The 13180-nt window shown below is 36.3% G+C and overlaps 2 protein-coding genes across 5 annotated transcripts in view; one reads left to right on the top strand and one right to left on the bottom strand.

The window, feature by feature from the left end:
• The first annotated feature begins 889 nt into the window (after positions 1-889).
• LOC106717722 (EF-hand domain-containing family member C2) lies at positions 890-5987 on the top strand. Of its 2 annotated transcripts, XM_014511635.2 has the most exons (16): positions 890-1135; positions 1237-1392; positions 1661-1811; positions 1901-2013; positions 2186-2275; positions 2355-2431; positions 2655-2820; positions 2957-3119; positions 3227-3407; positions 3575-3725; positions 3891-4079; positions 4235-4380; positions 4530-4646; positions 4796-4975; positions 5171-5312; positions 5870-5987. In XM_014511635.2, the coding sequence occupies exons 1-16, from the start codon at positions 1079-1081 to the stop codon at positions 5969-5971; spliced, it is 2181 nt and encodes a 726-aa protein (XP_014367121.2). In that variant the 5' UTR covers positions 890-1078; the 3' UTR covers positions 5972-5987. The 2 variants fall into 2 exon arrangements, with proteins under 2 accessions (XP_014367121.2, XP_045536600.1); XM_045680644.1 differs by lacking the exons at positions 5171-5312; positions 5870-5987 and having other exon boundaries at positions 4813-4946.
• A 659-nt stretch (positions 5988-6646) lies between these two features.
• The window catches only part of LOC106717808 (dual oxidase maturation factor 2), a 39231-nt gene continuing 32697 nt past the window's right edge, over positions 6647-13180 (bottom strand). For 2 of the 3 annotated variants that reach the window (XM_014511728.2, XM_014511727.2), the window contains exons 2-11: positions 12169-12345; positions 11867-11890; positions 9969-10026; positions 9585-9722; positions 8953-9178; positions 8659-8870; positions 8013-8193; positions 7584-7751; positions 7272-7385; positions 6647-7195 (exon numbers count right to left, since the gene is read on the bottom strand). In XM_014511728.2, the coding sequence (XP_014367214.1) occupies positions 7147-7195; positions 7272-7385; positions 7584-7751; positions 8013-8193; positions 8659-8870; positions 8953-9178; positions 9585-9722; positions 9969-10026; positions 11867-11890; positions 12169-12333 (1335 nt within the window). In that variant the 5' untranslated portion in view covers positions 12334-12345 and the 3' untranslated portion in view covers positions 6647-7146. The remainder of the gene's footprint in view (positions 7196-7271; positions 7386-7583; positions 7752-8012; positions 8194-8658; positions 8871-8952; positions 9179-9584; positions 9723-9968; positions 10027-11866; positions 11891-12168; positions 12346-13180) is intronic. The other variant, XM_014511729.2, reaches the window with a different exon arrangement.

The raw sequence follows: 13180 nt of genomic DNA on the forward strand, positions 1-13180 counted from the left end.
AGAACGGAGAACAGAACAGAGAACAGAACAGAGAACAGAACAGAGAACAGAACAGAATAAAGAACAGAATAAAGAACAGAACAAAGAACAAAACAGAATAAAGAACAGAACAAAGAACAAAACAGAACAAAGAACAGAACAAAGAACAGAACAGAACAGAACAAAGAACAGAACAAAGAACAGAATAAAGAACAGAACAGACCAGAACAAAGAACAAAACAGAGTAAAGAACAGAACTAAGAACAGAACAGAGAACAGAATAGAGAAAAGAACAGAGAACAGAACAGAGAATAGAGGAGAGAGAACAGAGAACAAAAAACAGACAACAGACATTTCCGTGGCGATCCAGGTAAAAAAGAAAATCCGCGACGAGAAATGTTAAGGTAAGGCATTAAATAAATCTGATTGCTTTGTACTTTGTGATTTCAACAAAGTAAGTTTAGGTTTATATCTTAATTCAAGAAGTTCAACTTATGAGATTATTTTATGCAATGATTTCTGTTTTATTGTAGGTCTCTAATATTTTCGGACCTGACGCGTGGTCTGGGGGACGACAGAGACAGAATTAAGGAAGGTATAGTGCACGCAGACGAGATGGGTCCAGATACGCTGCCCGCTTCTCGCCTGCGGCTAATTTACAACCTTATTATTTAACCCTGCATAAAACCTTTAATTTTTTTGTATTTATAAAAATCAGTTTAACATATATGTAGCATCGTAGCCTACATACCTATATCTACTTATCATATTGTTTGTTGTCCTACTTACTTTTGTAATTTCTATACTGATTCTACGAAAAACTGATTTACAAAAAACTATGCTTAGTGCTGTGCAAATAAATTGTGTGAAATGAAAATTAAAATTCTTCACTATCATTAACAACGGTCAGGCAATAATCTTCTTGGGATCGTTGACCTCTTTTAAACAACATAAAAGGAAAAAAAGTATTGTAAACAAAAAAATACGTTGCTATAGTTACGAACAACGGTATTGCGTTGACAACAAATGTATAGATAAAACTTTCTAATTTATACACTTGTTTTGTAATGATATTTTATTGCTAAATACAAGTATAACCATGGCTATACGTAACCCGAGATTACCTCTATTACCAGGATATGGAAGCAATACGCTCGTAAGTAATATTCTTAAATTTAGATCTACATGTATTATGGTCTTTCTTCTTCCTTACGCTTAGTGCTCACTTATAAAGATGTATTTTTTGTGTTTTTATAGATTGGAAAGAAGAGTTTTGGCGTCCGTCCAATTTTTACGAGTGTCGACAAAGTCAATATGTTGGTTGATAAAGCGGCGGACACGAATCGCGTACCTTCTTTCTATGCTCGCAAGCAGGCCCCGGAGCTACCCACATGGATAATGTACGACAAACATGTATGTGCTCTTTATGATTTAATAAAAATGTAATGGAGACCATGTCGTATTATGTATGTCACTAAAAGATTGTTGCTTTGCTCATAAAATATATAAAAATATTTACCATTTTCCCTTCTATACTATAAAGGTTCTTAGTATCTCAATGATAAGCATTCTCGTCATTTTTTTGTTTTATAGTGATTGGAATGTATTTACATTTAGGGATAGTTTAAGTAACAATTAAAAGACACTGAATGCAATAGTTGAACTCTTAGTCCATTTCCAGATACTCAGATTTCAAGGATATTATCAACAAAGTCTTCACGAAATGCGCTCCGCTGCACGTGTATTGCATAAATTGGATATCTTCTTTTTTCTCGAAGACGGTACGATTAAAGTAATTGAACCTAGAACAGATAACAGTGGATTTTCACAAGGTACTGTAACTTAAACTATCTTTTGCACAATTTAGTACTTAATTTTTTTTAATTCGTGCGATTTATTTTATATACTTATTAAATTTCAGGAACATTAATAAGACGGCAAAGAATTCGACTCCCGCATAGTTACGATTTGTACTATGATGTCCTTGATTTGAATATTGGGAGGGAAGTTACGTTTTACGGTAAAATAATTAAGGTAATTTTTACATCAATTAAATTACTTTATTGTAATCAGTTGATATTTAAACTAATGCTGTTATACTATTGTAACTTATATTTCGAGTACTTAGGTCTAAAATACGTTTTGTCTTTTATTATCAAACATGGACAATGTTATCCAATTTATTGAAACTTTTATTTTCTTATAGATTATAAATTGTGATCACTTTACAAGAAATTTCCTCAATCGTCTCGGAATCAATGTACCGGATCCTATTCCATGGCCTGATAGTTTGGATGTAAGATTGATAATTTTAATTATTATAAAATGCTATTTAATACGTATACAAAGCCACATTGAATATTTGGTTATTACAGAGAACACCTTCTTCTGGGAAGCCGCCGAAGCATAGACCTTTTAGACAATTTTTAGACCACGATAGAGAAGTTTTACGGTATGCAGTTATGGTATCTTACTAATATTATGAATTCTAATGTTTGGATACTAAAACGGAATTGAATGAACATTTGGTACAAAGATATATTACTGTCTGGAGCATTAGCTTACTAAGTTTTTTTTTATTCCACGCGGACTAATTTGTTAACAAAACCAAGTAATGCTAAAAATATTTTGATATTGAACTGAACAAAGTTAGTAACAATGTGACTTTCTCTTAGATTCTATGGATACTGGGACGACCGAGACACACAGTTTGGGACAGTCCATCATTTAGAAATACACTATTTCTTAGCAGATGACACTATGGAGATTAAAGAAAAGTTACCACCCAATTCTGGCGTTGAAGCTGCGCCGATGTTCTTGAAAAGAATGCGTTTACCTAGAGTAAGATGATAAACTTTATTTTCAAAATAATATGGATCTTAAGCAACTGTTAGTAGGTTTCGAAACATTAAATTCACTAGACTTGTATTAAATCAACATTTTTTTTATCATACGTCTTTAAAAAAATGTCTTCTAGAAAATTCCACCGCACGTGGAGATGACTGGAGGGCCTAAACATCCATCTTATTCCCCCGCTGATCTCAGTGTAGGAGCGGTGCTCAATGTGTTTGGAAGGAAAGTGGTACTTACCGACTGCGATCCCTTCACAAAAGAATATTATCGAGTTACTTATGGATTTGGTAAGTATAAATAGAAAAGTTGGCAACGATATCTGAATATGTGAAGAGCTTACTGTCACCTAGGTTAACGAGAGAACCCCTTACTTATAAATTTCTAATTTTTGCAGATAACTTCAATCCATTACCTACGCCCGAAGACCACGGCGTATGCCTCAGTTCTAATATGGCGGAAAGAAAATTACCGCCATGGAATGGCTACGGATCCTACGAGGATTCCGCAGAGAACTGCCGTACTGTAGAACCTAAAGCACCACATCGAGACTTCATTAAATTTTTACATAAGGACAGGTTGGTATAAAGCAGAATCCTCAACGTCAATACCTATTCACAGCTTAATTATTTCTGAACATTTAGGTATGTATGTTGTGATAAATCTGCTGAGTACGTCTCCGAAATTTTGTAAAAAGTGGAAGGTTTTTTAAAATACCTCTATTTATATAATAAATGTATTTCAGAGTTGGCTTCGATTCTCATATCCTACGTTTTGCTGCGCGTCTCATCAATGACAATTCTGTAGACGGTAGAAGATATTTTATTGTGCTTTACTATTTATGCGATGATACGATATCCGTGTATGAACTAGGCGAAAGAAATTCTGGATTTATGGTATGGTTCAATGCTTAGTAATTTAGCAAACAAACATATGCATCATTTATATTTTTGGACGTCAAACTTCTTACTAAAATAAACATTTTGAGATATTACCTAAGGTGAACTGACTTCTAGTGCCAAAATTGCCTTTTCTAACTGCTGTATTCATCTCGTCTATAGGGCGGCAAATTCTTTCGTCGTAACAAGATGTATTTGCCTGACGTGGACTTTTTCGTGTCCAAAGAGCCCCCAGCCTACACGGACAAGGACATGTGGATCGGCAACGAGCTGGTCATTAACAAACATCGGTTCCGACTTATTGCCGCTGATGAGTACGCCTTGCGGTACATGGAACTTCATGCTAATGAGGTCTGTTGACAGAAATTGTAGAAAAAAAAAACTATAGTACAATTGCTCATAATTGCCCCTTGTTAATGCCAAAAAGTATCATAAGATATCCTGTATATCCCAATATAATTTATGAATTACGACTTTTAAATTTGTGTGAACTTTGGTATTTGCAGTATCCTATGGCTAACATTGCATTAATAATGGACAAAATAAGACGAGCTTTGGTGTCTGAAGAAAACGGCTACAAGAACTTTGTCGCCAAGTATATGGAAGCCGTGGTGCCACATAAGAAAGAGTTAATGTCTGTGAAATGTTTCAAGTAAGTACCTCTACTTTTTGATTTTGTAAACTTTCTGCGGTTTAATTTCATATTCATGTTATGGAAAGTTACTTGCATATTTTTGTGTTTTTAAGGTTATTAAAATAATATTTTTATTCTTTTTTAATTTATATAATTATCGTTTGCAGACAGGCATTAAAGGAAATTATGTGCGAAAAAATGACAGAACACGAATTCATTACAATTATTAGACATTTCCGTGGCGATCCAGGTAAAGAGGAAAGTCGTCGACGAGAGATGATAAGGTAGGGTGAACAAATAGTAATTGGCTAATTTCTTGTATTTCGCTATACATTCCTCAATAACCATAAAATACAATTCACAAAGTAATTTGAAAATTTTCTTTTTTATGTTTGCAGTCTCTTTATTAACCAATGTTTTGTTACTATTACAGATCTTTAGTATTTACAGAGTTGACACGTGGTCTGTGGGACGACCGGGACAGACTCCGGGAAGGTCTACTACACGCTGATGAGTTGGGTCTCGGAACTCTATCCTTGTCTCGCATGAGGCAACTCTTACTCGCCCATCGGCTGCCCATCAACACAGACCTTATGGAGTGTATGTTGGAAATGTGAGTCAATATTTTTGCCGTATCTTACTAATTATCGTTATTGTTAAGCTAAAAACTCTATATTTATTAACTTTTGGTTTTGCGTAACGCATACAACCTTGAAGATAAATATTTGCTGCTTGAAAATATTCAAGTTATATTATTATTTTTTGATGTACAATAAACTAAATAATTTTTGTTTCAAAAATATAACAGGCTGAGTAAAGATGAGAATTGTAATATTTTTTATGAAGATTTGATGAAATTCCTTGACTTTCAAACACGACCCGTGGTTAATTTGAGCGACGCTGAGTTTGCAAAAGAAGTACGCCATGCCCCACCTTTGAAAGATGTTGAGGTGAGTTAAAGATTCTATTCGTATTATAATTTCTTAGTTACAATACCAGCCATAAAGGTTGATCGAGACATACATTACCAGTGCCGTCTTTAAGGCAGGGCCCGCAGGGCCCTGGCCCGAGGCCCCGAGGTAGGCAGGGGCCCCACAATTCTGAAAATTTTCGATATACAACAACAAATTTTTTAGATTCAAAAAATTTATTTATTGAACTCTCATATGTGGGGTGTTAAGAGACGGGGTTACGATTTAGCCTATTGCGTTATTGTAAACTGAAAAATGATAAAGTTAAAATTTAAGGATTTTCCATCCCTAACATAGGCCCCAGCCAGTACCTTGGCCCATAGCCTCGTTGATCCTAAAGACGGCACTGTACATTACGAAGTTAAATATGCTCCACGACGAAGACGGCTCCGTTCTTTTTTTCTTACATTTCATTGTTTCATGACGGTAAAAAATTTAAACAATGTTTTAAACTCAAACAATGTTAAAAATGTATTTGTGATGGTGGAAAAAACTTGATTTTCATATGTTTGATTAATCCGTTTTAAAATTTTTAGTGCAAATTTTGGGCGGAACAAGAAATGGTTATTAAGGAGGGTTACGTGAACTGGAACGCTTTTCTTTGCCAGTTAAATTTGGAACATGTTGTCAAATCTTAACGGTATTATAGGTTTTGAGTTTGTTTTTGATGAAATTTATTTTCAAAGTTTTTTTTGTAATGTTATTTGGCAAATAAAACAACTGCTTTCTTTAAATTTGTTTCTATTCGATCACAATAAATAACCTCGACCTATTCTCACTTTTTTACATTTAATCTACCAATACATAGGTTCAAGTTCACTTTTGTAAAAGCATTTTTACAATATTGAATCAGATTTTTACAAATAAATATAGTCACGTACATTTTTACGTATTACGAATACTCTAAATAAAGAATTCGTACTCTATGTACACAAATGCATATTATAAATAATTCGGTGCTTTGTTGATGATGTTAATTAAATGCTGAATACACCAATCAATAATATTGGTTAGTCAATTAATGAAAGCGACAGAGAATTCTTTTCCTTCATTTATTTTTGTCTTTTTATCAAAATCGTTTTAATAATTATATCAAATTAGGATTTATGTAATAGTACATGTGTCTGTGGAACAATAATAAATAACTTATCTAATTTATATCCTAATTGACTTCAGTGTAAATTCATATAGCGAATTGTCTTATTATTTATTTCAAAAATTATTTTGAGCACTATTTCCACTATCTAGGTATTATGTTTCTTAGTAAAATAATATTATATGTTGAAAATTATATAAGTCAAAAATTTTAAGCAGCATTTTATTGCATTATTGACGACAAAATTGATAACTTTAATACATATTTCATAAAAAAATTGCTGTAAATGCACACAGAAACTGTTATGCTAAAGGCGTAACGTCCTTAAATCTAAATATGAATGTGTAAAGAAGATATGGTTATTTTCCTCCAAGTTGGAGACGGTCAATAAAAATAAAGTCGATTACACATAAGTAAAGTATAAGAACTATAAGTACAGGGTGTGTCATTATGCGATGACGCAAGTCAATATTATTCTGTATAATGCATGGCACAAAGCATTCACTGTCTGTGTCGATGTCTATTCACTATTTATAAAATTTACATAAAACTCGCTAGTTTAAACGATAAACATCGCGTACTTATGACACTGGATACGCGCAATTATAATTTAAAATATCAACTAATAATTTACATATTTACAATAGTTAATGTAATCACAAGGTCGGTCAGGAATCTTTTTTAAAGTCAATTTAATACTAAATTTTTCATTGTCTATCACCACATGTCTTTGACCCGTTCGGTTGCCGGCAGTTGCGGTCGATACCTGCAAGATAATGTCGAAATTAAAATCGAAACGAAAGTTCTAGAATGTTATATATACAACAGCAAAGCTATTATACCTGTGGGGAGATATTGGAAGGGAAGGAGTAGGCGGGCTGCCCGGCAGCGGTGACATCTTGATACCGGAACTATTACCGTTTATACTTGAACCCAAGCTCGACGCGGAGTCAACCCTGAAAAAATCGGCGAATTGGTTAGTTATATCGATATTTTTGCCAAAAAGTAATTTAAACCAACTACTTAGGCTCTTAGACTACTTACAGATATCATTAACACCTTTTGTCACTATCTCATATGTGATAATCTTATTGATTTCATCCTATTGAGCTTCGCCACAAAGAGATTAGTTTAATATTTATCGCACGGTTTACCTGTCGATCTGCCTCCTGAAGAGTGGGTAGCGCCAGGGCGAGTTGGGCTTGCGTTCGTGCTGGTAGGCGGGGTTGTCGCGCCCCAGCCCGCGCCCGCGCTCGCCGCTTTCGTTCACTATCGACATCGATACCTGGCGCTCAGAGTCACGGGTTTTCGATGATAACCTCCTAAAATTATTTTATCACAATATTTATAATCATCAAACTGAACCTAGAAAATGGTGGAACACTATTTTAATTAACATTAGATGCTATCAAAATTACTTTGCTACTCATGCAGTTTATTTAAATTAGTTGGGTAGCCGAATATCCCGACATGACGACAGTCAAGATTTAATTTAAGGATATTAGATATAAAATATGTTGATTCGCTTTACCAGCTGTAATCGGATTATTTGGCTAGCAACACAATATCGACGTAATAGTTACCTAAGTATCCTACTGGGCAGCGAGGCTTGCGCCTGCGGTCGTGCACGCTGCCGGCTGTCGACGATGAGCACATGTCGGTCGTACGGCGTGTCGTAGTCCACCTCCAGGACCGTGGAGAACCGGTGCGGCCACACCAGGTCTAGGGTGGCTATCACCAGACCCACCACCAAACATAAGCAGCCTACGGATTATTAAAAAAAAACTATTTTACTTCTTTCACCCTTATTTTACTAATATAATTAATGCAAATGTTTGGATGGTTGGACGGCTGGAAGGATCTTTGTTTCAAGGTATCTCCAGAACGGCTGCAATTCGGATGAAATTTGGTCTAGATGTAAAATATTCTCTGGAAGAACACATGCTACCTGTGATTCCAGAAATGCGTGGCAGGCAGGCAATGCAGGCAGGCCAGGCACTGCGCCTGTGATTCCGCGATTCCCGCGGAATACATTTATTTTGTTTACATATTTACTCGACAACGCTGCAATGGTGCAACATATTTTATTGAAATTTGGCACAGACATAGAACATAGTTTCGAATAGCATATAGTATATTTTCTTTCTGTTTTTATTTTATTATTCTGAACGGACTTCGGAGTCGGGGGAAAAACTAGTAGATCCACACAAATAAAAAAATATTACTTGCCTGCAATCAGTACTAGATAGAAACACCATCCGAGTGAGAAAAACAGCATGGAGCCATCGAGCCTAACGACGAGAGGAACATGTGGCAGGCACGCCCAGTAGCCTCCAGCGGCGGCGCACAGCGTCACGCCCACTGACGTCATAGCGTATGCCCCGTACCTCGGCACTACCACCAACAGTAGATTCATCAGCAGCCATAGCGCCAACGCCGTCCTGAACAGAAGCAATCAACTGATTATGTTATTGCATCCCGTTCTTCACAAAGAATCGTAGTATACCCGGTACACTTTCTTACCAAAGTAAGGTCGATGTTGTGTACCCGGCGGCACGATACTTGGCGCCCCATTCGAAGCCATCGTGCTCTGCTGCGAAGTGTTCCGCTACAGAGAGCAGGGGGTACGGTAGACCGCGCACCAGCCCCTTTCGGTACCACTCCTGAATGGCGCCGGCTTCCTCCCACCGGAATTGTTCGTTGTAATCCACGCCAGGGTCACCAGTTGTGGTGTTACCCCATGATAATGCTGAAATCGAATTATATGTCATATTATTTTTTTTTGGAACGAAGTTCCTTATCGCGCGTTGTGAAAGGGGGCTAGACGGAAAAAATTCTTACGAAAAGTTGTCACGACACTTTTAACGTCTACTTCACCATGGCAACGACGTGACAATATATAACGAAAATTCATAGAAATAAAATGTACTTCTTGTGAAGACTTAAGTTTTTTATTCATAGAATAAACATTGGTTCCTTCACTAATTAATCGAAAGGAGCTTCGTTCCATCCGGGTGTCCCTTGACACCTCTCAAGGTTTTTTTTTATATAAGTGAAGGGGACAAACGAGAGGAATCGCAGATGCATTGCCGGCCTTATTATTTATTTCGTTATTTGACAAATAGGAGTAGATGTATGAAGGATGCTGCAATTACCGTTGAGGGTAACATTAACGTGTCCCAGGCCAACGTGTATGGCGAGCCAGCAGTCGAGGCGCTCCGCGGAAAAGGCGCGGTAGGCGGCTCGTGCCACTCGAGTTCCTGCCACGTGCCATGACGAGCCGTGCTTGCAAACTGGAATTATTAATTTCCTAATCAAACAACAAATAAATGGTTTACATGTTGAAAAATTACACACATGCATACACGCAAGTGCAATTATTAGTGTAAAAAGCATATTATACCATTAATAATAACTACTTATGCTAACATTGCATAAACATATGCTCGTAATATTATTATTACTTGGATGCAAATTGACCATAAAAAAGTACAGGAATGGATTAAGCGGCAGCGAAACACTTAATTATAAACACTTACCAAGTATAACGGTGCCTACAAATAGGCTGAGCGTGACTATGGTGAACGTGGAAAATCTCTGAAACAAAAACAAAATAATTAGAAATGTAAAAGAAATTTTAAACATATGCCTAGTATTTTAAAGTAATTACAAAAAGAAATGAATTTGGCATTTGCAGATTTTTTAAACAAATGGAAATTAGGTAGCAAAGGTTATTAGTTCATACATTGGATGGTGATAGGTCACAAATTGACACATAGTTTGCAAGTATTTCTATAAAGTGCAAGACATTTCACACATTTCTTGACCTTTATTGATAGCACATGAATGAATGACTCACGTCGCGCTTGAGTCACACATGACCGACAAAATATTTACTACGATTGTTTTGTCATACACCAAGAATGTTAAAAACACCATAAAATAATATCAGAGGTCTATTAATTGATTATAACTTATATTACGAAGACCATAGTTTAAAATTTATCTTTTGTAAATTCTACAAATAGAATTATACAACGAGTACAGATTGATTTGATAGATTTCCTTTTAATAAACTTTTTGATTTGGTGCATACTAGAGATTAAAATATTTTTAAAAATACCACTAATTACTAATATTAGGTCCTTACATATGAAATTGGCGTTTTTCGTACTGGCCACTTTAATCACGAATTTCTCCTCTTTGGTAAGGAATTCCAAATTCAAATTTGTACAGCTATAGACTCATGTATTTGTGGTTCGATGACCGTCATTCATTTGTTTTTTTTCTTCTGTTTTTTTCTGTTTGCGTCACTCATTTTAAAAAATGGAAAACTTAAAATATCGCATTATTTACGAGTACGAGTTCCGCCGTGGCACTAGTGCTGCGGAAACGACTCGAAGGGTGAATGATGTGTATGGCGGTCGTGTTGCAAAAGAAAACACAGTTCGTTTTTGGTTCCAACGTTTTCGTTCTGGAAATTTCGATCTGCAGAACAAGCCCCGTGGACGGCCTGAGACTCAAGTTGATAATGAATAGTTGAAGGCTATTGTGGAAGCGGATCCATCGCAAACCACGTCCGAGTTAGCTGCAGGCTGCGATGTTAGTGATAAAACTGTTTTAATTCACTTGAAGCAAATTGGGAAGATTAAAAAGCTTGAAAGGTGGGTACCTCACGAATTGACTGAAGCAAACCGGCAAACGCGAGTCGACTGTTGCGTTACATTACTAAACCGGCACAATAATGAAGGTATTTTAAACCGAATCATTACCTGTGATGAAAAATGGGTTCTTTACGATAATCGGAAGCGCTCAGCGCAATGGTTGGATCCTGGCCAGCCAGCCAAATCCTGCCCCAAGCGAAAATTAACCCCAAAAAAGTTACTTGTAAGCGTTTGGTGGCTAGTGCCGGTATTGTTCATTAAAGTTTTCTCAAATCTGGCCAGACTATTACGGCTGATGTCTATTGTCAGCAATTGCAAACCATGATGGAAAAGCTAGCGGCTAAACAACCTAGGCTGGTCAATCGCTCCACGCCACTGCTGCTTCACGACAACGCTAGACCACACACTGCGCAACAGACGGCTACTAAATTAGAAGAGCTTCAATTGGAAAGTCTAAGACATCCTCCGTACGCCCCGGACCTTGCTCCAACAGATTACCATTTTTTTCGAAATTTGGATAATTTCTTGCAAGGGAAAAAATTCAACTCCGATGGGGCAGTCCAAATCGTCTTCAAAGATTTTATTGATTCCCGTCCGACTGGTTTTTTTAGTAAAGGGATCAATGAACTACCTATGAGATGGCAAAAGTGCATAGAAAATAATGGTTCATACTTTGATTAATTAAATATATTATATTAAAAAATATTCGACTTTTTGTTCCTCCCATACAAAACGCCAATTTCATATGTAAGGACCTAATATTTACTACTCACAGACTGCCAGCCGCCTCGTCGGCTCTAAACGGAAAATTAAATTTTGTTATAAAAATTTTTACTTTTAATTTTATTAATTATAAAAATTCTTTTAGAAAACTTTTTGTTGTTTATTATACGTTGTTTATAATTGACTTTAAAAACAGAGGATTATTTTGTGATTATTGCTGATGTGAACGTATAAATCAGTTATAGTTTAAATGTAAATAAAATAGGGTGGAGTGCCAACACGTCCCTTGCCACTACGATTTTTTAAAGTGAATTTGTCAGATGAGTCGGTGGCAGTGAACTTGGTTCCTTACCTCTTTCCTGATGCCGGGGAAGACGGCGAGGAATGCGAGGTAGAGCGTAAGCGCGGCGATGAGAAGAGCCAACGCGGGCACGTCAGCTGCCACTGCCGTGCGGTTGTGGTACGCGTATAGGGTCGGTCCGCCTTCCTCGCGGAAAGCATCGAACCACCCCTTCATCTCTCGCCCAGCCTGCAACATAGAGATATTTATTAAATAATTAGTTGATTGCATTATTGTTAACAAATATATCTGCATTACATATAGTTGTAAATTATTACCATTAAAAAGCCAGAGATTAAAAAATATATGATGAAAAAATATTCTGCAAGTAAAATAATTAAATTAACGAACATACATTTAATTAAATTTTACCAAGTTACTCATTTAAAACAAAGAAATAATGCCTTGAATGCGTACGTTTAAAGTAACTGGTTAAGAGGACCGCGACGCTGTGGAATGTCTAGCTTACGAAATGGCCCAGTTGCATTCGCCTTCGGGAAACGGATGCAGTATTTTGCCGCTCTATGGCTCCAACCAACAGATAATTAAATCATAACAAACTGCGTTCTCGATGCAGAGATTGTGAACGCAATTCGAATATAACGCAACCGGTGGCAGATTAAGTGAGATGCGCGTTTTATTTGTTTTGTGAAAGGAACAGTGTTATTAATGTGATGCAATTAGCACATTGTGTTAGCCTAAACGATCAGGAATACGACCCACGAAATCAATATATGTATAGAAAGTTTACTCTTGATGAAGACGAATAGGCAGACATGCATTTGTTTATGGGGATCTTTGGCAATAGTGGGTTTTGATAGAATAATAACTTAATAGAATAACTTAACTTCAGATAATTTCAAGTCTAAAGGTGAATAAAGATATCTTTATGCTTTAACGTTTATCGTTTTCAGTCGTTAAACATTCGTTTTTATATTTCAAGTAAGAAGACGATACAAGGAAATATTCGACTAACATCAGTCCTTAGTTAAGATCATGACAAGAATTAATTAGAATTGAAACA

Source organism: Papilio machaon, chromosome 13 (assembly GCF_912999745.1).
Source record: "Papilio machaon chromosome 13, ilPapMach1.1, whole genome shotgun sequence".
In the NCBI taxonomy this organism is placed as follows: domain Eukaryota; kingdom Metazoa; phylum Arthropoda; class Insecta; order Lepidoptera; family Papilionidae; genus Papilio; species Papilio machaon.